At 52.6% G+C, this 24219-nt stretch overlaps 1 protein-coding gene across 1 annotated transcript; it reads left to right on the top strand.

The window, feature by feature from the left end:
• Positions 1 to 6756: 6756 nt before the first annotated feature.
• MATN1 (matrilin 1) lies at positions 6757 to 23482 on the top strand. The gene is made up of 8 exons (XM_058856772.1): positions 6757 to 6847; positions 11131 to 11477; positions 16010 to 16232; positions 16658 to 16783; positions 17040 to 17453; positions 19952 to 20104; positions 21861 to 21941; positions 22822 to 23482. The coding sequence occupies exons 1-8, from the start codon at positions 6757 to 6759 to the stop codon at positions 22869 to 22871; spliced, it is 1485 nt and encodes a 494-aa protein (XP_058712755.1). The 3' UTR covers positions 22872 to 23482.
• Positions 23483 to 24219: the final 737 nt, after the last annotated feature.

Below are 24219 nucleotides of genomic sequence, written 5' to 3'. Positions count from 1 at the left end.
GGCCCTGCAAATGTCACTGATGTCCCTGGAATTCCACACCTGCTCCCCCTTCGGGATCATTTCCTGCTCTTTTCAAGCATCTCAGTGTGAAAAAAGAGGAGTTTTCTCAGTCTTTAGTGAAGTCTCCATCCCAGCCTCATCCAGAGCTTGGATCACAGCCCGGGGGGCTGCTCTGAACCCAGGCTTCAGTGCAATATTGAACAGCAAACTTCAATGGAATATTTGCAGAGGATGAATAAGAAATGTGCTGCTGTCCCTGCTCTTTTCACTGGATGTGCATTTCTGTAGTGGGGAGGAGGTTGGTTGTGTATTTTCCAGCTGATTTTCCCATTGAGGGGAGATAATTCCATTTTTCTGTGCTCCATCTCCTTGTTCTGGGCACCAGGATGCTCCACCCAGACCTGGAGTTGGGAAATGACATCTCAGGTGTTTTAAATGACATCTCCAGTGCTTTTAAACACACTCAGAAATCACCCCCAAAAGCACAAACCACTCGTTCGCTGCCCCCACCTCTGCCAATTGTTTAACCAAAGAGCAAGAGAGCAACTCGAAATCCAGCCAGGAAACCTTGCAGGACAGATCACTGCAGCAAGGCCCAGCCCAGCCTCCTGCTTTATTCTGTGGAGAGATTGAAAATGATCTTTGAATTATGAATTAAACTGGTTGCTGAACATGCCTTGCTCAGGCCACAGGAGCAGGCTGGCTGCTGCCTGGGCCAGGCAGGAGTTGCACAGGAGGAGAATTCCAGGTGAGGATGGAGGAGCAGAACCCTGCAGTGGTCAGCAGGAGAGGCAGGAACCGTGCCCAGGAGGCAGCTCGGTCCCAGGGGAAGCTGTGGGCACGGGGAGCAAACAAAAACAAACAAAAAGCGATCCCTGTGAAATGAGTGTGACCCATAAAACACACAAACAAGGCCCAGCCATAAACAGCTTTTGCTATTTCCAGCAGCAGCCCCAGGGATATTTGCCAGCCCTTTGCAGCTGGAGGGATAAACAGAAATTCCTTTGATCCTGACTCGGCCCAGGGGTTATTTTCCAAGCCACTCCTGCCTCCCCAGCATCATTTGTTGGATGCTTTGCTCTGCCCCCACTGCTGTCATTCCGTGTTGCCAGGGTGGGAAATGGGGATGCAGGAGGTTGGGAGGGGCTCCCTCCATCCCTCAAACCAAAATAAAGACATTAGGGGGGCAAAACACAAGAATTGGAGCTTTTGTCATCATTTCTCTGCGGGGTGAAAAGTGGAGCTGGGAATCCAGCTTGGAACACTCACCTGGAACATCAAAGGGAGCCAGAAATAGGCAGAAATTTTGGAGCATTCTGTAAAACCTTGGAGCTTTCTGGAGGCTGGAGGGCAGCAGAGCTGTGTTTACTACAAGTCCCAGGTTTGTTTGGAATGAAATAAAAACCAACAGCAAACAACTCAGAGTTTGGCCACTGCTCCCTTCCCAGCCTTTTTATTCTGCCTCACCTGTGGAACTCAGGCACCCTCCAGATCCCCTTGGAGAGGAATTTCTGGTCCAGGGCTACAAAAAATAAAGAAAAATCCAATATGTAACTCATGGCATTGTTCAGGTTGGAAAAAGCCTTTAGGATCCTCATGTCCAGCCATGGCCAGCACTGAACCACATCCTAAAGTGCCCAACCCACACGTGTTTTGAGCAGTTCCAGTTTGACTCCATCGCTGCCCTGGGCAGTCTGTGCCAATTCCTGACCACCCTTTGCATGATGAAATTTTTCTGAATGTCCATTCAAACCTCTCCTGGTCCAACCTGAGGTGATTTCCTTATCCTGCCTCCACTGGAAGTTTGGGAACATCTTGAGATTCCTGATTTCCTTTTTTCCCTTCCCATTTTTCTGGGTCATTTCCATGGCAGTGCCTCAGGGACTGCTGCTGCATTTTGATTTTAACGCTTGGGCTCGCTGCAGGGTGAAATTTATAGCGAGACATTAAATGCAATCAGGGGGTGTTTATTGGAAATATGGAAATCCCAAGGTAAAATTCAGTTTTGAATTAAACTCGAGCAGAAGGAATGGCAGGAGTGCGGTGCCGCCTCTGAACAAGAGCTGTCAGTCCCCGGGAAAATCCAGCCTTGTTTTCCCTGGCTGTGATCAGCATGATTCTGATCAGCGTTCCTGGGAAGGGCTGTGATGGAGGAAGATCTGAATTTACATTGTTTATTCCTTCACTCTGGAGTCTTGGAATCACAGAATTCCTCAGGCTGGGAAGGACCCCTGGGATCACCAAGTCCTTCTGTCACCCAGCACCACCAGGGCCACCACCGGCCACGTCCCCAAGGGCCACCTCCACACCCTCTGAGGACCTTCCAGGGATGGGGACTCCACCACATCCCTGATTCCACCTGAGCCAATGCCTCACAGCCCTTTCCCTGAGAAAATGTTCCCAAATATCCCCCCTGAGCCTCCCCTGGCCCAGCCTGAGGCCGTTCCCTCTCCTCCTGTCCCTGTTCCTGGGAGCAGAGCCCAAATTCCCCCGGCTGTCCCCTCCTGCCAGGGACTTGTGCAGAGCCAGAAATTCCCCCTGAGCCTCCTTTGCTCCAGCCTGAGCCCCTTCCCAGCTCCCTCAGGAATTCTCCAGCCCCTTCCCAGCTCCCTCAGGAATTCTCCAGCCCCTTCCCAGCTCCCTCAGGGATTCTCCAGCCCCTTCCCAGCTCCCTCAGGAATTCTCCAGCCCTTTCCCATCTCCCTCAGGAATTCTCCAGCCCTTTCCCAGCTCTGTTCCCTGCCCTGGACTCATTCCAGCCACTCCATGTCCTCCTTTTCCAAAACTGCCCCCAGAATTCCAGGTGTGTCCTCACCGATGACCGGCACGGGGGACTCTGAACCTTTTGCCTTCAGCAGGAGCAAGGTGGGACCAAAATTTTCTGGTTGCCCATCAGTGAAGGGGAAGTGTGGATTTGGTGTTTGAAAGCAGCACCTTTGGAGTCAGGATCCATGGATTTGAGGGGCTGGAGGAGAGGCCAGGACACGTGAAGGCCACAACAGCAGCAGGGCCACGCTGGGGCCAGCACGGGCTGTTCACGGTTCCTGTGTTTACCTTGCAGGCTGGGGAAGAGCTCGAAATGCACATTTTCCTCCTGAAATATTGACTCCAGTGTTCTCCTTCTCGGGGGCCTGGGGAGAAATGATGTTTCATATTTTAAAAATAAACACTGCTTTTCCAGAGGCATCAATGCAGCCCCAGAGCTCCCAGCACACCTTTGCCTCTCGCCCTCTTTCCAAGGCTTTAATGCTGCTTATGTGCCACAAGCTCTGCTGGTGAAAATTCCCACCTGAAATGTATTTATCTTTGCTAATTAACAGCAGAATGACACAGAGCAACTTTATATTTTCCCCGCAAGAACAGCCATAGAGGCTTCATTTATGGAGGATTCTGAATGATTCCCATTCACGGGGAGCAAGTGCTGTCTGCACCAAGAGATCCTTGTGTGCAGGGCAGGAAAAGAGCAGAAACCCCAGCCCAGACGGGTCCTGGGCAAAATCTCCCAAATTTCAGGGTTTATTTCACTCTGGGCCCTGATGGTCCATAAATGGGTGGGGCAGGTTTAGGTGTTTGGGGAGCAGGCTCTGTGTGTGTGAACACGGGAGGGGACTGCTGTGTTTGCACTGCCCTGAATCCCTGACTTTATAAATATATCCATGAAAGCATCCACAGAGGAAGGGAAAGGGAAAAAATCCTGTCCCATCCCACCCCAGCCACGGCAGGGACACCTCCCATTGTCCCCAGGGACACCCCCACTGTCCCCAGGGTCACCCCCACTGTCCCCAGGGTCACCTCCCACTGTCCCAGGGTCACCTCCACTGTCCCAGGATCACCCCCACTGTCCCCAGGGTCACCCCCACTGTCCCCAGGGTCACCCCCACTGTCCCAGGGTCACCCCCACTGTCCCCAGGGTCACCCCCACTGTCCCAGGCTGCTCCAGCCCCAATGTCCAGCCTGGCCTTGGGCACTGCCAGGGATCCAGGGACAGCCACAGCTGCTCTGGCAATTCCAGCCCAGCCCCTCCTCACCCTCACAAGGTAGAATTCCATCACAGCATCCCATCTAACCCCACTCTAATTCAGTTTAAAGCCATTCCCCGTGTCCTGTCTCTCCATCCCTTGTCCAAAGTCTTTCTCCACCTTTCCTGCAGCTCCTTCAGGCACTGGGAGGTCTCAGTGAGGTCACCCCAAACCTTCTCCTCTCTGAACAATCCCAATCCTGCCTTTCCTCATGGCAGAGCTGCTCCATCCCTCACCTGGAGCATTTCCTCCTCCTGGCTGAAAATCCCCAGAGCTGTCAGCTCCAGAGCTGGCTGAGAGCCTGGCATTGGTGCTGTGGGAAGAGAGTGGGACAAATCCATGCTGATTTTGCATGATAACATCGCCAGATTTTGGCATTTTAATTAACATTTTTAATGTTAAAGAGTTCAGAGGAGCCTGGGAGCTTCAGTGAGGACAGGTCCTTTTTTCCCCTCATCAAAGAGCTTTTCTCCCCAGGAGCTCCCAGGCTGCTGAAGAGCTTTTGGAGGAAAGAGAGACCCTGGAAAAGGGAAGAGAAAGTGGGCTTTGAGTTAAAGACGCTTTGCATGGCCCTGCACTCACACAATGCAGATTAAATGGATGAGGGATCCCAGGATGTGCTGCTGGAAAAGGTGAGCAGAACCTAATCCGTGCGAGGAGAAGGGCTTTAATCAAACGACAGCGGCGTGGAGCAGTCGCTAAGAAAACAGAAAGAGATGCTCTGCTTTGCCACAAAACCATCATTAAACCTCCCTTCCCCCGCTGCCAAAGCTCCCCGCGGCTCCTCCACAAAGGAAACATCGGATTCCTCCTCATCTGCAGCACCCTCAGCCTTGAGATGAGGCTGCTGTGCTCCCCGGCAGGAGCCGCATCTCCCTCCTGTGTCCGGAGCCGGACACTGCCCCGCGGCTGTCTGTCTGTCCGTCCCCAGCCTCTCCTGTCCATCTGTCTGTCTGTCCGTGCCCAGCCTCTCCTGTCCGTGCCCAGCCTCTCCTGTCCGTCTGTCTGTCCGTGCCCAGCCTCTCCTGTCCGTCTGTCTGTCTGTCCGTCCCCAGCCTCTCCTCTCTGTCTGTCCGTGCCCAGCCTCTCCTGTCCGTGCCCAGCCTCTCCTGTCCGTCTGTCTGTCCGTCCCCAGCCTCTCCTGTCCATCTGTCTGTCCGTGCCCAACCTCTCCTCTCTGTCTGTCTGTCTGTCCGTGCCCAGCCTCTCCTGTCCGTCTGTCCGTCCCCAGCCTCTCCTGTCCGTCTGTCCGTCTGTCCGTGCCCAGCCTCTCCTGTCCGTCTGTCTGTCTGTCCGTCCCCAGCCTCTCCTCTCTGTCTGTCCGTCCCCAGCCTCTCCTGTCCGTCTGTCCGTCCCCAGCCTCTCCTCTCTGTCTGTCCGTGCCCAGCCTCTCCTGTCCGTCTGTCCGTCCCCAGCCTCTCCTGTTCGTCTGTCTGTCTGTCCATCCCCAGCCTCTCCTGTCCGTCTGTCCCTGGAGCCCTCTCCCCGCTCCCCCCCACAGGAGCTCCTGTTCCCTGCAGGAAGTTTCCGCATCCCGAGTTTCCAGCCCTGCTCCCGAACCCTCCTCGGCTTTCCTGAGCTTCTCCCGGGGCAGCAAAAACCCCCGAGCACACCCGATTCTGTCCCGGGCTAGGACAGGAGGGGACCCGGAGGGGACAGGAGGGGACAGGACAGGGACAGGGACAGGGACAGGGGACAGGACAGGACAGGACAGGACAGGACAGGACAGGGACAGGGACAGGGACAGGGACAGGGACAGGGACAGGGGACTGGACAGGACAGGACAGGACAGGGGACAGGACAGGACAGGACAGGGGACAGGGACAGGGACAGGGACAGGGACAGGGACAGGGACAGGGACAGGGACAGGGACAGGACAGGGGACAGGACAGGACAGGACAGGACAGATGGAGACTCAGAGCTGGGCAGGACAGGTGGGGACACAGGACAGGACAGGGACAGGGACAGGGGACAGGACAGGAGGGGACAGGACGGAACAGGACAGGAGGGGACCCAGGACAGGACAGGGACAGGGGACGGGACAGGGACAGGGACAGGAACAGGGACAGGGACAGGGACAGGGACAGATGGAGACTCAGAGCTGGGCAGGACAGGTGGGGACACAGGACAGGACAGGACAGGGACAGGGACGGGACAGGGACAGGGACAGGGACAGGGACAGGGACAGGGACAGGACAGGACAGGGACAGGGACAGGGGACAGGGGACAGGACAGGACAGGACAGGACAGGGACAGGGACAGGGACAGGGACAGGGACATGGACATGGACATGGACAGGGACAGGGACAGGACAGATGGAGACTCAGAGCAGGGCAGCACAGGTGGGGACGGAGGTTCCCGTGTGACACCGGCGCTGTCCCCTCGCTCCCCCAGCCCCGCAGGCAGCAGCCGCTGCCCGACAGCCCCACCCCGGCTCCTGGGGCTGCTCTCTCTCACTGCTGCCTCTGTTCCAGCCCCACATTCCCCACCTTCCCCCGCCCCGGGGCCCTGCGGAGCCCCCCGTGCCCTCGGCAGCAATGGGGCCATTGTGGGGGGCTGGGGGCCGGCAGGGCAGGGCTGCCCATCGCCCCCTCCCCACCCTGCAGCAGCATCTCCTCCCTGCCCCTCTCCCCTCGCTGCCCCCCCGGGCCCGGCGTGGCGGGGGCTGGCTCGGAGCCTCCGGGAAGGGCAGGTTAATACCCGGGGCCAGCCCCCCGGGCCGCACTCCGGCACGGCCATGGCCGGGATCCGCTGTGCCCCGCTGCTGCTGCTGCTGCTGCTGCTCCTGCACAGCCTGGGCGCCTGCGGGGCCCCTCCGCAGCCCCGCGGTGAGTGCCGCCGGGGGTCCTGGGCACGGGAGGGAGCAGGGAATGGCCAGCAGGGAATGGCCAGCAGGGAATAGACAGCAGGGAATGGCCAGCAGGGAATAGACAGCAGGGAATGGCCAGCAGGGAATGGCCAGCAGGGAATGGCCAGCAGGGAATAGACAGCAGGGAATGGCCAGCAGGGAATGGCCAGCAGGGAATAGACAGCAGGGAATGGCCAGCAGGGAATGGCCAGCAGGGAATGGCCAGCAGGGAATAGACAGCAGGGAATGGCCAGCAGGGAATGGCCAGCAGGGAATAGACAGCAGGGAATGGCCAGCAGGGAATGGACAGCAGGGAATGGCCAGCAGGGAATGGTCAGCAGGGAATGGCCAGCAGGGAATGGCCAGCAGCAGCCAGGGAAGAGGAGAAGCTGCGCTCGGTGCCTGCCCAAGGCGGCCGGGGCTGGGCTGGATCCCGAGGGGACAGCACGGGCAGCTCCGGGTCACCCCCGGGATGGATCCTGTAGGGACAGCACGGGCAGCTCCGGGTCACCCCCGGGTGGATCCTCTGGGGACAGCACGGGCAGCTCCGGGTCACCCTCGGGATGGCTCAGGTGGGGACAGCACGGGCAGCTCCGGGTCACCCCTGGGCTGGGGGACACCGGCTGGGACAAGGGCTCTGCCTTCCCTTCCCTCTCCAGCTCCACCGGAGCAGGAATCGGCCGGACACCCCCGGGTCACCTCCCGAGCAGCGCGGCTGGGTCGGGATGCTGGGAACAGGATTTTCCCTGGATTTCCTTCATCTGCTCCTGAGCAAATGCAGCTCTGTCTCTGGTGGGGAACAGGACAGCCAGGAGCTGCCTGCTCTGCAGCTTGCACGGGCTCTAAAGCCAGCCTGGAATGAGAGCCAGCAGGGCTGGACACCCGGGGAAAGGATGGACAGGGATGGACACCCAGGACAGGGATGGACAATCAGGACAGGGATGGACACCCAGGGCAGGGATGGACAATCAGGACAGGGATGGACACCCGGGGAAAGGATGGACACCCAGGGAAAGGATGGACACCCAGGGCAGGGATGGACACCCAGGGAAAGGATGGACACCCAGGGCAGGGATGGACACCTGGGGAAAGGATGGACACCCAGGGAAATGATGGACAGGGATGGACAGGGATGGACACTCAGGACAGGAATGGACATCCAGGGCAGGGATGGACAGGGATGGACACCCAGGGAAGGGAGGGTCTGGTCCCCAGGAGCATCTCTGCCCTACCCTGGGCTCCTCAGGAGCATCTCTGCCCTACCCTGGGCTCCTCAGGAGCATCTCTGCTCTTCCCTGGGCTCCAGGCAGCCTGGAGAAATCTCTGTTCAGAGGCAAACTGGGCTGCAAGGCCAAACTTTGGGGAATTAGAAATGTTTGGAGTGTTTGATTGATGATGATGATGATGATGATGATGATGATGATGATGATGATGATGATGATGATGATGCCTCTCCCCCAGCCATGGGCAGCCTGAGCTGTGAGTGCAGAGCTTCCTGGGGCTGAGCGAGGAGGATTTGAGACAAACTGACCCCTCTCTCCTCAGGAATTTGGGAAATTTGGCTCTTTCTGCTGTGCAAAGCTGGGAAATGAAACAGAGCAGTCGCCTCTCTCAAATAAACCCCTTTCAGTCCTGGGCTGCTGTGCCCCAGTGTTTTAATGGATATTAAAGATGCCCTGAGAGGGATTTTCTGCTAAGTCAGGGCATTAATTCAGCCATTCCTGAATAATTCCTAATGTGGATATTTGTAAATATGGAGGAAGATTTTATTTCTGGTTCAATTCCAGCACATTCTCACACTGTGCTGAGTCAAGGTGCCAGAGCAAGTGACTGGAGAGAATTCAGGGCCTGTCCTGCAGATCCTGACTGTGGCTGGAATCCCAAAATTCTCCCACCTGATCTCCCTTCTTTACTCTTCTCTGAAATAAACTCCACTCTCATAAAAAGAGGTTAAAAAATGCTATTTAGGGCCAAATCACAGAGCAGAAATAAATAAAATAGATAGACTTCAAAATTTCTATTGGCTCCAGCTGTTCTTAGGGAAATAAAATAACTTTACCTGCTTGGTTTGTCACTAAATACAGGGATGATTCATCAGCACAAATGGGGATTTGTGATTTATTTCTGGAGGAATTAATTGCAAGGCTTTGAGCCTTTCCCTGGAGCTTCATTTCTCACCTGTAAACGGGGCACAGGCAGCCCCTGGAGAAGGGATTTCCAGTGCTGCAGATGGATCTCCCAGGGGGCTTTCCTTCCTCTGCAATGAGGGGGAAAATTAAATTCAATCCAGGGATTTTAGTGGGAATTAGACAAAGTGACCAATGCCTGCTTTGCTCTCCCCTTCCCAGACCTTTCTGGAGCAGATTCTGCCTTGATGCCTCTCAGGGAACAAACCTGATCATTTCCTTTAGAGATCCATGGCGGGGTATTTATTTTTATCTGCTTCAAAGACTGAAAGCCCCATTAGATCTCACACCGAGGACCAGCTGCAATATTTATGTCATCATTTTGGAGCAGATTTGTTGGCCCAAAAGCTCCCATTTAAAAATCTGTCCACAGAAATCTCCTTTATGACAGGAACTCCCTGGGCCCTGCAGAAATCAAATATTAACAGAGCACTGACAGAGACAGGCTAAATGAGAGGAAAAAAAAATGGAAAGGAACAGGATGCCACACATCTGCTGGGGGAAATGGGGCTATTCATTCAGGCAATCATAAAAAACAACAGGCCTGGTTTTATGCTTTGCCACAGCTGAAAATGAAGATGGAAAATTGGGTGAAAGCGAGAAATTAAAATAATAATAAAAAAATAATAATAATTTATTAATAATAAATAATAAAATTTATAAAGATATAATATATAATATATATAATGTATAATACATATAATGTATAATATATAATATATAATATATAATATATAATATATAATATATAATATATAATATATAATATATAATATATAATATATAATATATAATATATAATATATAATATATAATATATAACATATAACATATAACATATAATATATAACATATAACATATAATATATAACATATATTATATATTATATATTATATATTATATATTATATATTATATATTATTATATATTATATATTATATATTATATATTATATATTATATATTATATATTATATATTATATATTATATATTATATATTATATCATATGTAATATATTATATCATATAACATATATAATAGTTATAATATATAATATATAATATATTATATAATATTCATAATAATATATTATATATAATAGCATATATAATAGAATATTTATGATATATTATATATGATATTGCATATAATAAAATAATAATAAATAATAAAATAATTGTTAATAATAATAAAACATAAAATAATAATTATTAATAATAATAATAAATTCAGTTTGTTTCATTGCTGATGCCTCCTGTTTATAGCCTCTCCTTTTCACTGTGGGTATTCACGGGGCGGTAAAGATTAATTATCGATTATTAATTACCAATGATGAGTTCCAGATTTCTCTCGAAACCATGAGCCAGCTCTGTGAGGAGCTGCTGGGGTTTATTTTTGGTGCTGTTGTGGGCTCTGGTTCTGTGCTGGGGTTTAACCTGGGAACATTTGCTGAGTGTCCAGCCTGGTTCTGGCCCCGTTCCCATTAACTGGTATCCGTGGGGATTGGTTCTCCAGGTGCACTAAATCCCTTTCCAGCCTTTTTCGGATGCAGAAATGCAGCTCAGGTTTTGGTCCACAGCTTTTTTCCTCCTTCTCTTCCTTCTTCCTTCTCTCCTTCCATCAGTGCTGCCATTCCTCCCTCCCTTCCTCAGCTTTCTCTTCCCCTCTTCCCTCTCTCCACACTTTTATCCCTCCCTCCTCTCCACAGGGGATGAGGTTTCCCGCAGCCCTCAGAGACAGCCCGGGGTGACAGGGGACCCCCTGCTCATCCCCAGTCCATGTCACCCCCCCAGGAGCTCTGCTCCTCCCCAGGTGCTTCCCTAGGAAAGCAAAAAGAACATTTAAATTCTCAGTTAGAGCTGTGAAAAAGATAAAGGAGAGGAACCCGCAGCTCCTCCCCGCCCAGCGCGGCTTTACCAGCCCCGTTCTGTGAGAAAAACCCGCTCCCGCTGTCCCTGAACCCGCGGGGAGCCCAATCATCTTCACCTTATTTTTCAGGGAAGAACAACAAGTAAAAAGGGTCCCTCCTGGGACACCCTTCCCTTCTTTCCCTCTGATTTCCCCTCCGTCCCCAGGCTCCCTGTGCCGGACCAAGCCCACGGACCTGGTGTTCATCATCGACAGCTCGCGCAGCGTGCGGCCGCACGAGTTCGAGAGGATCAAGGTGTTCGTGTCGCGGGTGATCGAGGCGCTGGACGTGGGTCCCAACGCCACCCGCGTGGGCATCATCAACTACGCCAGCGCCGTGCGCAGCGAGCTGGCCCTGCACAGCCCCCAGAGCAAGGCGGCCCTGCTGCAGGCCGTGCGCAGGATCCAGCCCCTCTCCACCGGCACCATGACCGGCCTGGCCATCCAGTTCGCCCTCAGCCGCGTCTTCGGCGCCGCCGAGGGCGGCAGGGACGGCACGGCCAACTTCAAAAAGGTGAGGGGGCAAGGGAAGGGTCTGGAGCCTCCAGCTCCGCGCGTGGGGATCATGGTGGGGTGGTTGGGAAAAGCAGGAAGGGGAGGTTTTCTTCTCTGGGCTTTGGTTGTGTGTGGACACGTGAGGAAAACCTCTGGGAGGTTTGAAAACCTCCAGGAAGTTCACATCTCTCAATTCTTCTTGGAAACCTCTGGGGGATTGAAACCTCTGGGGGTTTGAACCTCTCAACTCCTGAAAACCTCTGGGAGGTTCAAACCCCTCAATTCTTGGAAAACTCTGAGGAGTTCAAACCTCTCAACTCCTGAAAACCTCTGGGAGGTTCAAACCTCTCAATTCTTGAAGGTCTCTGGGAGGTTCAGACCTCTCAATTCTTGAAGATCTCTGGGGAGTTCAAACCTCTCGACTCCCTTTGGAAACCTCTGGGAGGTTCAAACCCCTCAATTCTTGGAAAATTCTGGGGAGTTCAAACCTCTCAACTCCTTCTGAAAACCTCTGTGAGGTTCAAACCCCTCAATTCTTGAAGATCTCTGGGAGGTTCCAGCCTCTCAATTCTTGGAAACATCCAAGAGGCTCAAACCTCTCAAATCTCCTTGGAAACCTCTGGGAAGTTCAGACCTCTCAATTCCTCCTGAAAAAGCAGCTCATCTTTGGGACTTAGTGAAAGAAAATACAAAACTCATTGTAACACATTCAGATTTTGTTGTGAATTCAGCCTGACAATTACACCCAGCACTGGCCACTCCTGGAGACTGGAGGGACATTTCCACTGAGCTGTCCATGAAAACGCTGGATCTCATCTCTGGAATCCCTTCCACACCATCCAGTCTCCCCTCTCCTCCTGCACCCCTTTCCTGCTGCCAGCCAGCCCCCCAAGCCTCGCTGATCCCTGTCACCTCTGCTTGTGTGGAACAAATTATCCTGGGAACAAATTATTATTCCAGGGTCCCCCTGAAACCTCTCCTGGACAGCTGGAAAAGCTGAGAGCAGCGGGCTTTGGAGTGATTTATCTGAGGCATTAAAAAAAGCGGGGGGAAAAGGGAAATCGCTCCTTGCTTTGCCCTCTTTCCTTCCACTCCGGAGCTGATCCAAGGGGCAGAACCACAGGGAGGGGTTGGGAGAGGTCTCTGGAGCTCCTCCTGTGCTTGGTGGGGCTGCCCAGGACCATGTCTGGGTGGCTTTTCAATGTCTCCAAGGTGGAAAACTCCACAACCTTTCGTATTCTCGGTTCCCTGGTTGTTTTATTTGGTTTTTTTTCCTCAGTCTTGACATCCAGGCAGCTTTTCCCTTCTGCTCAGGGTGACCCCATCCCCTGCCTGGAGGAAGAACAGGTCATGCAGGGATTTAGGGAGGTGAAGCTTCCAGAAACGCCGAACACGGTCCCTGCTCCTTCCCACAGCAGAAATCCAACAAATCCGGTTGTCAACATCCCAAAACATCACACGCTGCTCTGCTCTTGCTTTGTGCAGCAAATGTCATCCCCGGGCAGGGAAAAGCACAATTTGTTTCCCTCGGAGCTGCGAGAAAAACCCGCTCCCACCGTCCTGGAGACCCGCGGGGAGCCCAATTATCTTCACCTTATTTTTCAGGGAAGAACAACAAATAAATTGGCAAATTTCTGAGCAAATCCAGGGCTTTGTGCAGCTTCCTTGGAGGGCTGCTGGAACATCACGTTCCCAGGGCGTAATGAGCCATCGCTCCCTCATTAGCTGCGGGATGGCCGGGAAATGCCAGCCTGGGGCTGGGAATACCTGGAATGCTCAGGAAGGCTCAGGAATGCTCAGGAATGTTCAGGAATGCTCAGGAATTCTCAGGAATGTTCAGGAATTCTCGGGTGTCAGAGATAGCCAGGAATAAATCGTGTCAGAACACGTGGGATTTCTGTCTGGTGGAAGGATGAGGGATCCAGAATGAATTCACAGGAATTCACAGGGAAAGCTGCTGGTTAAATGAGCACAAGGTTTGACCTTGAAAAGCAAAACTTCTGAGCTTTCCCAGGGCACAAGTGAGGGTCAGGGGGAAATTCAGCTGTTGGGGGCAGCAGAAGCTTCACCTTTTCATAATTCCCATCCCGTGGCTGAGCAGTGCCAGCCCCTCCAGGATCCAGAGGCTGCTCCTGCCCTCCAAGCCTTTCCCAAAAAACCAGGACTCAGCTTTTCCAGTGACAGGGAATTGCAGAGATCCCCAGACTGCAAACAATGTGAAGGTAGGTTCGAAAATGAGAATAATAGCCAAAAAAGGACATTTTTTCACATTGACTCAGGCTGGATGCAAGGAAAATATCTCTGGTGGGAATCCTAGGGAAAAAAACTACAAACCAGGATTTCCTGATGACTGGGCTAACCAAATGTGATATTAAGAGGTATTTTTTATGCTCTGTCAGGCTGTCACAGACAGGTCCCCTGGCTTCCTCTCGCTGTTATATTAATTTCCCCCATGATTAATTCCCAATCCCCACTCTATATCCAGAAGTTTTGTTTTCTCCACCAGCAGAGTAGAAAGTTCTTTATGGCAGATTTCCACAAGGGCACCGTGAGGATCTCACCCTTCACACCCAGGTGTGGATGCTGCAGCTCCACCCAGTCTGGGGCTTAGCTGGGCTCGGGCTTAGCTGGGCTCTGGCTTAGCTGGGCTCGGGCTTTGCTGGGCTCGGGTTTAGCTGGGCTCGGGCTTGACGGGGTTCAGGCTTAGTTGAAGATGGAGAGGAGCTGATAAAACCTGAAGAATTCCTTGATTTAGGAAGAGATTTAGGGTTTGGTCCCTGATTTGGTAACATCTCCCATTCCCTGATTTGATAACTCCTCCAATCCCTGATTTCACCTCTCATTCCTGGATTTGATAACTCCTCCAATCCCTGATTTGGTCCCAGATCTGATAACTCCTCCAATCCTATATTTGATAACTCCTCCCATTCCCTATTTGATCTCTCATTCCCAGATTTGATAACTCCTCCAATCCCTGATTTCACCTCTTATTCCCAGATCTGATAACTCCTCCAATCCCTGATTTGGTCCCAGATCTGATAACTCCTCCAATCCCTGATTTCACCTCTCATTCCCAGATCTGATAACTCCTCCAATCCCTGATTTTACCTCTCATTCCTGGATTTGATAACTCCTCCAATCCCTGATTTCACCTCTCATTCCCTGATTTGATAACTCCTCCAATCCCTGATTTCACCTCTCATTCCCGGATTTGATAACTCCTCCAATCCCTGATTTCACCTCTCATTCCCGGATTTTTTCGCTCACTTTGCAGCGCTGCACAGGCCCGGCTGGAGCTGAGCCTGAGCCGAGGGCTCTCTCTCCTGGCAGAGAGCTCCACTGCAGGGTGGATCCACCCCAGGAAAACCACGGATCTCCTCTGCCATCCCCATTCCCCGCACCCCACACCCCCACACCTGCCACAGGCGATGCTTCGCTTTATTTTTGCCACTCTAGAAGAGAAAGATTTGAATTTGTGTATTTTTTCCCCCCTTGGAAGCACCAATTGCAGAATTGTGATGCTCCTGGGAATTTTTAATAGTGCAGCCCTCAGGAAGAGCAGATAAACAGCTGAAATCAGATTGTAAACATTTTTCCACATTTTTCCTGTTTCTCCCGTTTTTTACAGAGGGGAAGCTCTTTCCCCATTCTGCATTCCAGCCCGAGCCATTCCTTTGGAGTCGGTAGCCGTGTCTCAATAAATCAGTTGTAAGGAAAAGTGGCAGGGGCAGAAGAATTGGCAAAGAGCAAGAATTCAGGTCCTGTGACAAAGTCTCTTTCAGGAGAAAAATAAAGAGGAAAATGGACAAAGCAGAAGCACAACCCTGGGAGGCTTTTAACTGGTTCAGGGCTCCGTTTAATCCAAGCTGAAATCCGGGTCCCACTTAAACCAGCTGCCACTTTAATGCTGGGCTTAGCAGGGCTGGGGTTTAATCCCTGCTGTTTATTTTGGACCAGAGAATCACAAATCCTGTGATTCTCACAGGGGGACCTCGGGCCTCCTCCCCTCTCTCCCCATGGAGATGGTTTCACTTCCATCCTTCAGCTCCTCCGCCTGTAACTGGGATGGAGCCTTCATCTCACGTTTCCATGACATTTCCTGAGCTTCTGTGAAGTCCCACACTCATCTGGGCTTGTCCTGAGTGTCCCTGAAGATCTTTAGCTTGTCTTGAGCTGGAGTTTGGCTATGAACAACTTAAATTTTAGTTTTGTTTCCTTAGAGGGGGATGCAGCAGTTGTCCCTTGGTGAAACCATCAATCCCTGGAAGTTGTCTCTTGATGAAACCATTCAATCCTTGGAAAAGTTTAACTTTTCCAGCTCGGAAAGAAACTAATTCCACCTAAAAAAAATAACAATAAATAAATAAAAATGGTTTGTGTGATCTCCAGAGAATGGGAAGAGCTGGTGGATTCCCTTTTCCTTTAGTTTTAGAAATGCCAACCCTTGCTCCTACCCCAGCCCGTTCCATGGAAAGGGGAAATTCCATGGGAACAGCACGGGAATGTGACTGAGGCCACGGCTGCCCTCCCAGCCCGTCCCTCCCGCTGCAGGTGGCCATCGTGGTGACCGACGGCCGGCCCCAGGACGGGGTGCAGGACGTGTCCGCCCGGGCCAGGGCCGCGGGCGTGGAGATCTTCGCCATCGGCGTGGGCAGGGTGGACATGGGCACGCTGAGGCAGATGGCCAGCGAGCCCCTGGACGAGCACGTGGACTACGTGGAGAGCTACAGCGTCATCGAGAAGCTGACCCACAAGTTCCAGGAGGCTTTCTGTGGTGAGTCCCTGCCAGCCAGCGGGAAACTGGGCATGGTTTGGGTGGGAAGGACCTTGAAGCTTTGCAGAGAATCCCGGGATGGTTTGGGCAGGAAGGACCTTGAAGCTCTGCAGAGAATCCCAGAATGGTTTGGGCAGGAAGGACCTTGAAGCTCTGCAGAGAATCCCAGAATGGTTTGGGCAGGAAGGACCTTGAAGCTTTGCAGAGAATCCCGGGATGGTTTGGGCAGGAAGGACCTTGAAGCTCTGCAGAGAATCCCGGGATGGTTTGGATGGGAAGGACCTTGAAGCTTTGCAGAGAATCCCGGGATGGTTTGGGTGGGAAGGACCTTGAAGCTTTGCAGAGAATCCCGGGATGGTTTGGGTGGGAGGGATTGGAAAGCTCGTCCTGCCTGAAGCCTCCTCCTCCTCCTCCTCTCCTGGCAGTGGTGTCCGACCTGTGTGCCACGGGGGACCACGACTGCGAGCAGGTGTGTGTCAGCACCCCGGGGACCTACAGGTGTGCCTGCAGGGACGGCTTCAGCCTCAACAGCGACGGCAAGACCTGCACCGGTAGGTGAGGGGTGCCTGAGCCCAGCCCGGAGGGGACGGCGGGGACAGCTCGGGGATGTTCTGCTCCCAGAAGGCAGAAAGGGAAACCCTGCTCTCACAAGCAGGATTTCAAAGCATTGCTGTGATCTCTTGTTGGGTTTTCTTTGGTTAACTCCATCTTCTCAGTAATAAATGGCATTAAGTTCTATTTTCCTGCATCATTTATTGAGGTCTTTGCTGCTGTTTCCTTCTGCCCTGTTCTGGTGTTTTCCCTCAGCTTGCAGCGGTGGCTTGGGGTCTGCTCTGGATCTCGTGTTCCTCATCGACGGCTCCAAGAGTGTGAGGCCCGAGAACTTCGAGCTGGTGAAGAAATTCATCAACCAAATCGTGGATTCGCTGGAGGTGTCGGACAAGCAGGCGCAGGTTGGGCTGGTGCAGTACTCCAGCTCTGTCCGGCAGGAGTTCCCCCTGGGGCAGTTCAAGAACAAGAAGGACATCAAAGCAGCGGTGAAGAAAATGTCCTACATGGAGAAGGGGACCATGACAGGCCAGGCTCTCAAGTACCTCGTTGACAGCTCCTTTGCTGCCATCAATGGGGCGCGCCCCGGGGTCCCCAAGGTGGGGATTGTCTTCACCGATGGGCGCTCGCAGGATTATATCTCAGACGCTGCCAAGAAAGCCAAGGACTCAGGTAGGGCTCCTGAATTCCCAGGGCTCCTTTCTGACCTTTCCCCTGGCCGTCTCCTGGGATACAGACGGGTTCTAATCATTAATTCTGGGGAGGCGCTCCCTGACTATCCTTGCTTGGAGCTCGCAGAGACCTCGGAGCACCTCAGCCTGGGGTCAGGGTTGCCAAGAGCTGGTTTTACTTCCCCTCCGTGTCTCTGGAGGAGTTTCTGCTGGGCAGGGTGGAGTTTCATGCCCCTGGAATGGGATGGACAGGATGGAGTTCCACCCCATTGGGATGGGATGGACAGGATGGAGTTCCACCACATTCAAATGGGATGGACAGGGTGGAATTCCATCCCATTGGGATTTGATGGACAGGGTGGAGTTCCACCCCCTGGAATGGGATGGACAGGATGGAGTTCCACCCCTGGAATGGGATGGACACGGTGGAGTTCCACCCCATCGGAATGGGATGGACAGGATGGAGTTCCACCCCTGGAATGGGATGGACAGGATGGAGTTCCACCCCCTGGAATGGGATGGACAGGATGGAGTTTCATGTCCCTGGAATGGGATGGACACGGTGGAATTTTACCCCCCTGGAAAGGGAACCCAGGTCTAATTGCTCCACACAAATGTGGAAGGAAACAGCAGGGGAATTTCAAAGTCGGAGGTTTCAGCACCTCCAGGGCTGGACAGGGCTTGGAGCAACCTGGGAAGGTGGAAGATGGTGAGACAAGAGCAGCTTTAAGGTCCCTCCTAACCCAAATCCAGTCTGGATTTGTCTGGGCTTGGTCAGGAACCCCAGCCCAGCACCAGAGGCACAGGGGACAAGGACACCAAATCCCAGGAGCTGTAGGGCCAAGTGTGGCTCAGAAAAGGCCAAGAAAAAGCCACAAAACAACAAACAAAGCACAGACACGGATTGAGGAGGAGCCCCAGGCACATTCATGAGAAACTTTCCTCAGCTGCTGTTGTAGGAAAAGCGCTCAGTGGCCACTCACTGACGGATCTCTGTGCCAGAGCCCCATGAAATATTAATGCCTGGAGAGCTGCCCCTTTGCTGACCCGCTGAGCACATTCCCAGCCTCTGACACCTCCGTGTTAAATGGATCCAGCCCCTGGGAATTCAGTCAGCAATTGCTGGATCCTTCCCTTCCCTTTAACTTCGCTCTCCACCACTAGATGGGACTCGGGGCCAGCACATCTCCAGGAAGGTCAGGGAGCTCGTGAAAAACCAATGTTTACAAAGCACTCCGACATCTTACAGGGCTGCTCAGCTCTTATAAAACAAAAGGTTCCTATAAAGTGTATTTATAGAATTTATTCCTCCCCGGTGATAAAACTGTGCCTTGTCTCTCCCTCCTCTCCTGTCCCTGCAAGGAAATCTCTTATCTGTCCATAAGTTATTGCTGTGGGATAAACAAGTGTTTAAAATGAGGCTGCAAAATTGTTCGGTGAGCTGAGCCTTGGAGAAAACAACCAATATTGGATATATCCGGAGAAAGGCAAAAGGGGGAGCAGGGAAATATTCCCAGTGCCTGGGCACGGACAGGTAGAGACAAATATTTCAAATCAGGGCTTAATTAATATCTCCCAAAATGGGAAAATCGCATTTCCGTTCAGTAGAAGCAGGTTTGATGCAGATCAGCCTCTTGGCGGAGCAGGAGGATCCCTGGACAAGTTCTTCACTCCCGGGGGGATGCTGCAGTTTTAGACAGGCTCAGCTCAGTGCTGCTCTCCCAGCTCTCCTCTGCAGGGGGAATTTTCCCCTCAGGGGGTCCTTAACAGGGGTTAATTAACAGTGGCTGAGCCTCTTTTGGAAACCCTCACAGTTTCCTTTCGCTCCATTATCACTCCCATTCCAGTGGGATGGGGTGACCATCACCTGCCCCTTCTCACCTCTCCAAAATCCTCTTCTAGCTGGCACTGGCTGGGAAATTCTGGTTAAACTCTGCCCGCAGAAATATTTCGGCCTCTTGTTTGACCCGGCTGAAAGGAGCTTCTCCAAAACCCTGTTCTTGTGGCCACAGTGCCCACGGTTTGGTAAATTGTAATGAAATAATTTTGGGCCAGTTTGACCTGGCTGAAAGGAGCTTCTCCAAAACCCTGTTCTTGTGGCCACAGTGCCCACGGTCTGGTAAATTGTAATGAAATAATTTTGGGCCAGTTTGACCTGGCTGAAAGGAGCTTCTCCAAAACCCTGTTCTTGTGGCCACGGTGCCCAAGGTTTGGTAAATTGTAATTAAATGATTTTGGGCCAGTTTGACCTGGCTGAAAGGAGCTTCTCCAAAACCCTGTTCTTGTGGCCACGGTGCCCACGGTCTGGTAAATTGTAATTAAATAATTTTGGGCCAGTTTGACCTGGCTGAAGGCAGTCTGGGGTGGCAGAGGTGACGAGGGAATTCCCAGTTGGCACCTGGAGCTGGGGAGGGATGGAGGGGGAGGATGAGGATGTCCAGCCTGGCAGGGTGGCACTGTGCCAGCTCCGGGCCGCTGACGGGATCCCCTTCCCCGCAGGATTTCGGATGTTTGCCGTGGGGGTCGGCAACGCCGTGGAGGATGAGCTGAGGGAGATCGCCTCAGAACCGGTGGCTGAGCATTATTTCTACACCGCTGACTTCAGGACCATCAGCAGGATCGGGAAGAAGCTGCAGATGAAGATCTGTGTTGGTGAGGAGGGACTGGGGCTCGCTCGCAGCATTCGGGACGAGAGGGATGGAAACGCCCTCGGAGGAGCTGCAGATGCTCCGTGCTGGGGCTTGGGGTGGAGGTTTATTCACAGCACCCAAAGGCTGGAGTGGAGTGATGAAAATGTCCCTGAGGAAGCTGCAGGTCTTCAAACTCTGCTGGTGAGAGGGGATTGGGATGGATTGGGTCCCGGTGTTTGAAAGTTGGAGTGGAGAGATGAAAATGTCCCTGAGGAAGCTGCAGGTCTCCAGACTCTCTTGGTGAGAGGGGATTGGGATGGATTGGGTTTTGTCCCAGTGTTTGAAGGCTGGAGGGATGAAAATATCCCTGAGGAAGCTGCAGATGTTCAAACTCTGTTGGTGAGAGGGGATTGGGATGGATTGGGTTTTGTTCCAGTGTTTGAAGGTTGGAGTGGAGAGATGAAAATATCCCTGAGGAAGCTGCAGATGTTCAAACTCTCTTGGTGACAGGGGGTTGGGATGGATTGGGCTTTGTCCCGGTGTTTGAAGGCTTGAAAATGTCCCTGTCCCTGTCCCCAGCGTGTGGAGCTGGCAGAACACCCGGGACATCAGGACACATCAGTGTCAATATTTTGGGTGGTCACCTGAAGCAACCCCCACACCTCAGGCCGTGTCCCCCTCTCCCAAATCCCCTTCTCCTTCCTTTTCCCTCCACCTTCCTGCCCTTCCTCTTCTCCAGAAATGGTGAATTTGTCTCCAGGCTCCTGAAACTGGCATTTCCTTTCCTCCTGGAGAAGCTGGAGAGGGATAATTCCCCCTGTCTCCAGAGCCAAGATTGCAAGGCAGAGACTCCTTTCCAAGCCTCCTTTAAAAATTAGGATCAATCCAAGAACAGGAGGATGGAATCTATGTGAAACCACCAACAAATTCTACTTAAAAATCATTCAAACACATTTAGGCTTCAATCTTAAAAAAAAAAAAAAAAAAAAAAAAAAAAAAGTAAATTTCAGAAAAACTATTTGTAAAATATCAGTTTGGGTAAACATGTTTACATTTGAGTATTAAAAGGAAGACAAGGAGATATTTGCATTTCTTTGATTGCCAGTGCCAGTTTGTATTTCTCAACAGCTGCCTGGAAATCTTCTGTTAATCTCCAGCTTTAGGTTAGTCCTGGCTGGTTTAAACCTGTTGTGTTTTGGTGCCTGTGACTCATTCCCTTTAAAAATTCTCTTTTATTTCCTCCTTTGCTCAGCTCGGAGTGGCCTTGGAACCCCTCATTCCTTTCCCAGTCATCTTTTGCCTCCTGTTCCTTCCTAAGTTAATTTTCCTTGAAGAACAGATGCAAATCAGTGACATAAATTAGCAAAGTTACTAAATTAGCAAACTGATTAACGCTCACGGTTCCACCCCTCAAGGGCTGGGGTTGCTGAAGCTCAAACCAGTTTTGATGGCAGCGGTGCCTCCAGTTTTTACTGGGTGTTGTTGGGGAGACAGAGGTTTCTTTTATTTGGTCAGACTCCAGTTTTAGGGCAAACCTGAAGCATCAGGAGCAGAGCTCAGTGGAAAGACTTTTCATGGCTGGAATACCAGAAAAATGTGGCATTCTCTGTTCATCTGAGGTTAAAGCCAGGAGAGATCAATCAGATAATTAGAAATAATTATATTTTTATTTCCTTCCATTTCTGACGTAGAAAACAGGAATTGTTCTGTTTCACTGGGCTCAGGGATTTTGATTAAATCCATTTTTTTGGTGCCACTCTTGCTGTTGTGACCCACAGAGGAAGATCCGTGCGAGTGCAAATCCATCGTGAAGTTCCAGACCAAGGTAGAGGAGCTCATCAATTCCCTGCAGCAGAAACATATCCTTTGGAAGTCTGGCCAGGATTGGGTGGGCTGGGATTTCCAGAGGGAAAGTTCTGCTCCAGGGGGAAGGAGCTGGGCCAGGTTCAGGAAGGTGAGAACGCCAGAGGGGATGGGGACAGATTCCCTCTGCTCCTGCTCCCATCCTCACCTGCGCTGCCGGACTGGGATCCTGGAATTATTGCAAAGTTTGGGTGGGAGGGGGCTTAAAATTCATCCAGGGCCACCCCTGCCATGGCAGGGCCACCTCCACTGTCCCCAGGGTCACCCCCACTGTCCCAGGGTCACCCCCACTGTCCCCAGGGTCACCCCCACTGTCCCAGGGTCACCTCCCACTGTCCCCAGGGTCACCCCCACTGTCCCCAGGGTCACCCCCACTGTCCCAGGGTCACCTCCCACTGTCCCAGGGTCACCCTCACTGTCCCCTGGGTCACCCCCACTGTCCCCAGGGTCACCCCCACTGTCCCAGGGTCACCCCCACTGTCCCCAGGGTCACCCCCACTGTCCCAGGGTCACCTCCCACTGTCCCCTGGGTCACCCCCACTGTCCCCAGGGTCACCCCCACTGTCCCCAGGGTCACCCCCACTGTCCCCAGGGTCACCCCCACTGTCCCAGTGTCACCCCCACTGTCCCAGGCTGCTCCAGCCCCAATGTCCAGCCTGGCCTTGGGCACTGCCAGGGATCCAGGGACAGCCACAGCTGCTCTGGCAATTCCAGCCCAGCCCCTCCCCACCCTCCCAGGGAACAATTCCTGCCCAAGATCCCACCCAAATCTCTCCTCTTTCAGTACAAACCTTGCCCCATCTCTCTGTGCCCACATAAAAAAAAAAAAAGTCTCTCAACATTCCCAGTTATTTTTCCTCCTTAACTCCTCCTCACTGGAAGCTGTGGCCAAAAGGATCGAAGCCCTGGAGAACAAGATCATCTAAAACCCCTCCCCAGCAGATTTCCACCTCCTTCCCAAAGTAACAGAACCAGAACTGCTCCACTTTTCAGGGAGGACAGCTCAGCCCCAGGGCTCTGGGCAGCTTTTCTTAAGGTCTAGGCTACCTGCATTTGTTTAAAAGGAAGAATTATTACAGTAGAGTTTTTATAAAGGGCAGAGCACAGGGTGTGACAGGCCAGGCTCAGGTTTGTTGCATCCCATAGAGTGCATATATTCAAAAAAAAAACAGAAAGATTTTTTTTTATTATTTAAAGCTTAATATATAGAGAGTATGTTAATTAATGAGTACTTGATGATGAGTTCTGTGAATCCTCTGCTGCAGCTTTTGTTCCTATGCATGAGATAATTTAATTTAAAAGTCGGGGTGACTCGGTGTCACCCTCAGCTGCTGGGTGTGAGCTCCACAGCTGAGCTGCTGTCGCTGTCAGTGATCAGGTGAGCTTTAGTCCCGGTCCTGAGCCTGCTCTGCAGCTGGGCCAGGCTGCTCAGGCTGGGCTTAGGAACAGCCACGGGAAAAGCTTTCCCAGGGGAATGCTGGCAGTGCCCCAGAGCCTGGGCTGAGCCTGCAGGGACCCTGTGTGTGCCAGCAGCCAGATGTGCCCAATTCTGGGTGACCCTGAGAGCCACCAGCCAGATGTGCCCGGCTCTGGGTGACCCTGAATGTCACCAGCCAGATGTGCCCTGCTCTGGGTGACCCTGAGAGCCACCAGCCAGATGTGCCCAATTCTGGGTGACCCTGAGTGACCCTGAGTGTCACCAGCCAGATGTGCCCAATTCTGGGTGACCCTGAGTGTCACCAGCCAGATGTGCCCGGCTCTGGGTGACCCTGGGAAGGCTCTGGGTGACCCTGAGAGCCACCAGCCAGATGTGCCCTGCTCTGGGTGACCCTGGGAAGGCTCTGGGTGACCCTGAGTGTCACCAGCCAGATGTGCCCGGCTCTGGGTGACCCTGGCAGGGCTCAGGGACCCTCTGTGGCCCTGCCAGCAGCCAGATGTGCCCAGCTGTGTCCCCACACCCTCAGCTGGAGCTCCAGTCCATGCCCCAGCCCGGGAATGCTGCTGGAGCTGCCCTGGAAGCAGAGCCTCGATCCCTGCGCCCTCCCTGGCTCAGCCCAGAGCCGGGAGCAGCTCCCGAGCTCAGCACAGAGCTGGCAGCTCCTGCTGCTCCTGGATCCCCGGGAATGTGGGCTGGGAGCAGCTCTGCCTGTCCCTGCCACCGAGCCCCCGGCACCAGCGGCTGCTCTCGGGAGCCTTTTGGGGTTTATGGGTTCCTTTATGGGTTTGGGGGGTTTTGTATCAAAGTATTTATACTTGAGACTACGTGAGAAAAGC

This window comes from Poecile atricapillus, chromosome 24 (assembly GCF_030490865.1).
Source record: "Poecile atricapillus isolate bPoeAtr1 chromosome 24, bPoeAtr1.hap1, whole genome shotgun sequence".
In the NCBI taxonomy this organism is placed as follows: Eukaryota; Metazoa; Chordata; class Aves; order Passeriformes; family Paridae; genus Poecile; species Poecile atricapillus.
The sequence above is the reverse complement of the archived record's forward strand: the minus strand, read 5'-3'. Positions and strand labels throughout refer to the sequence as shown.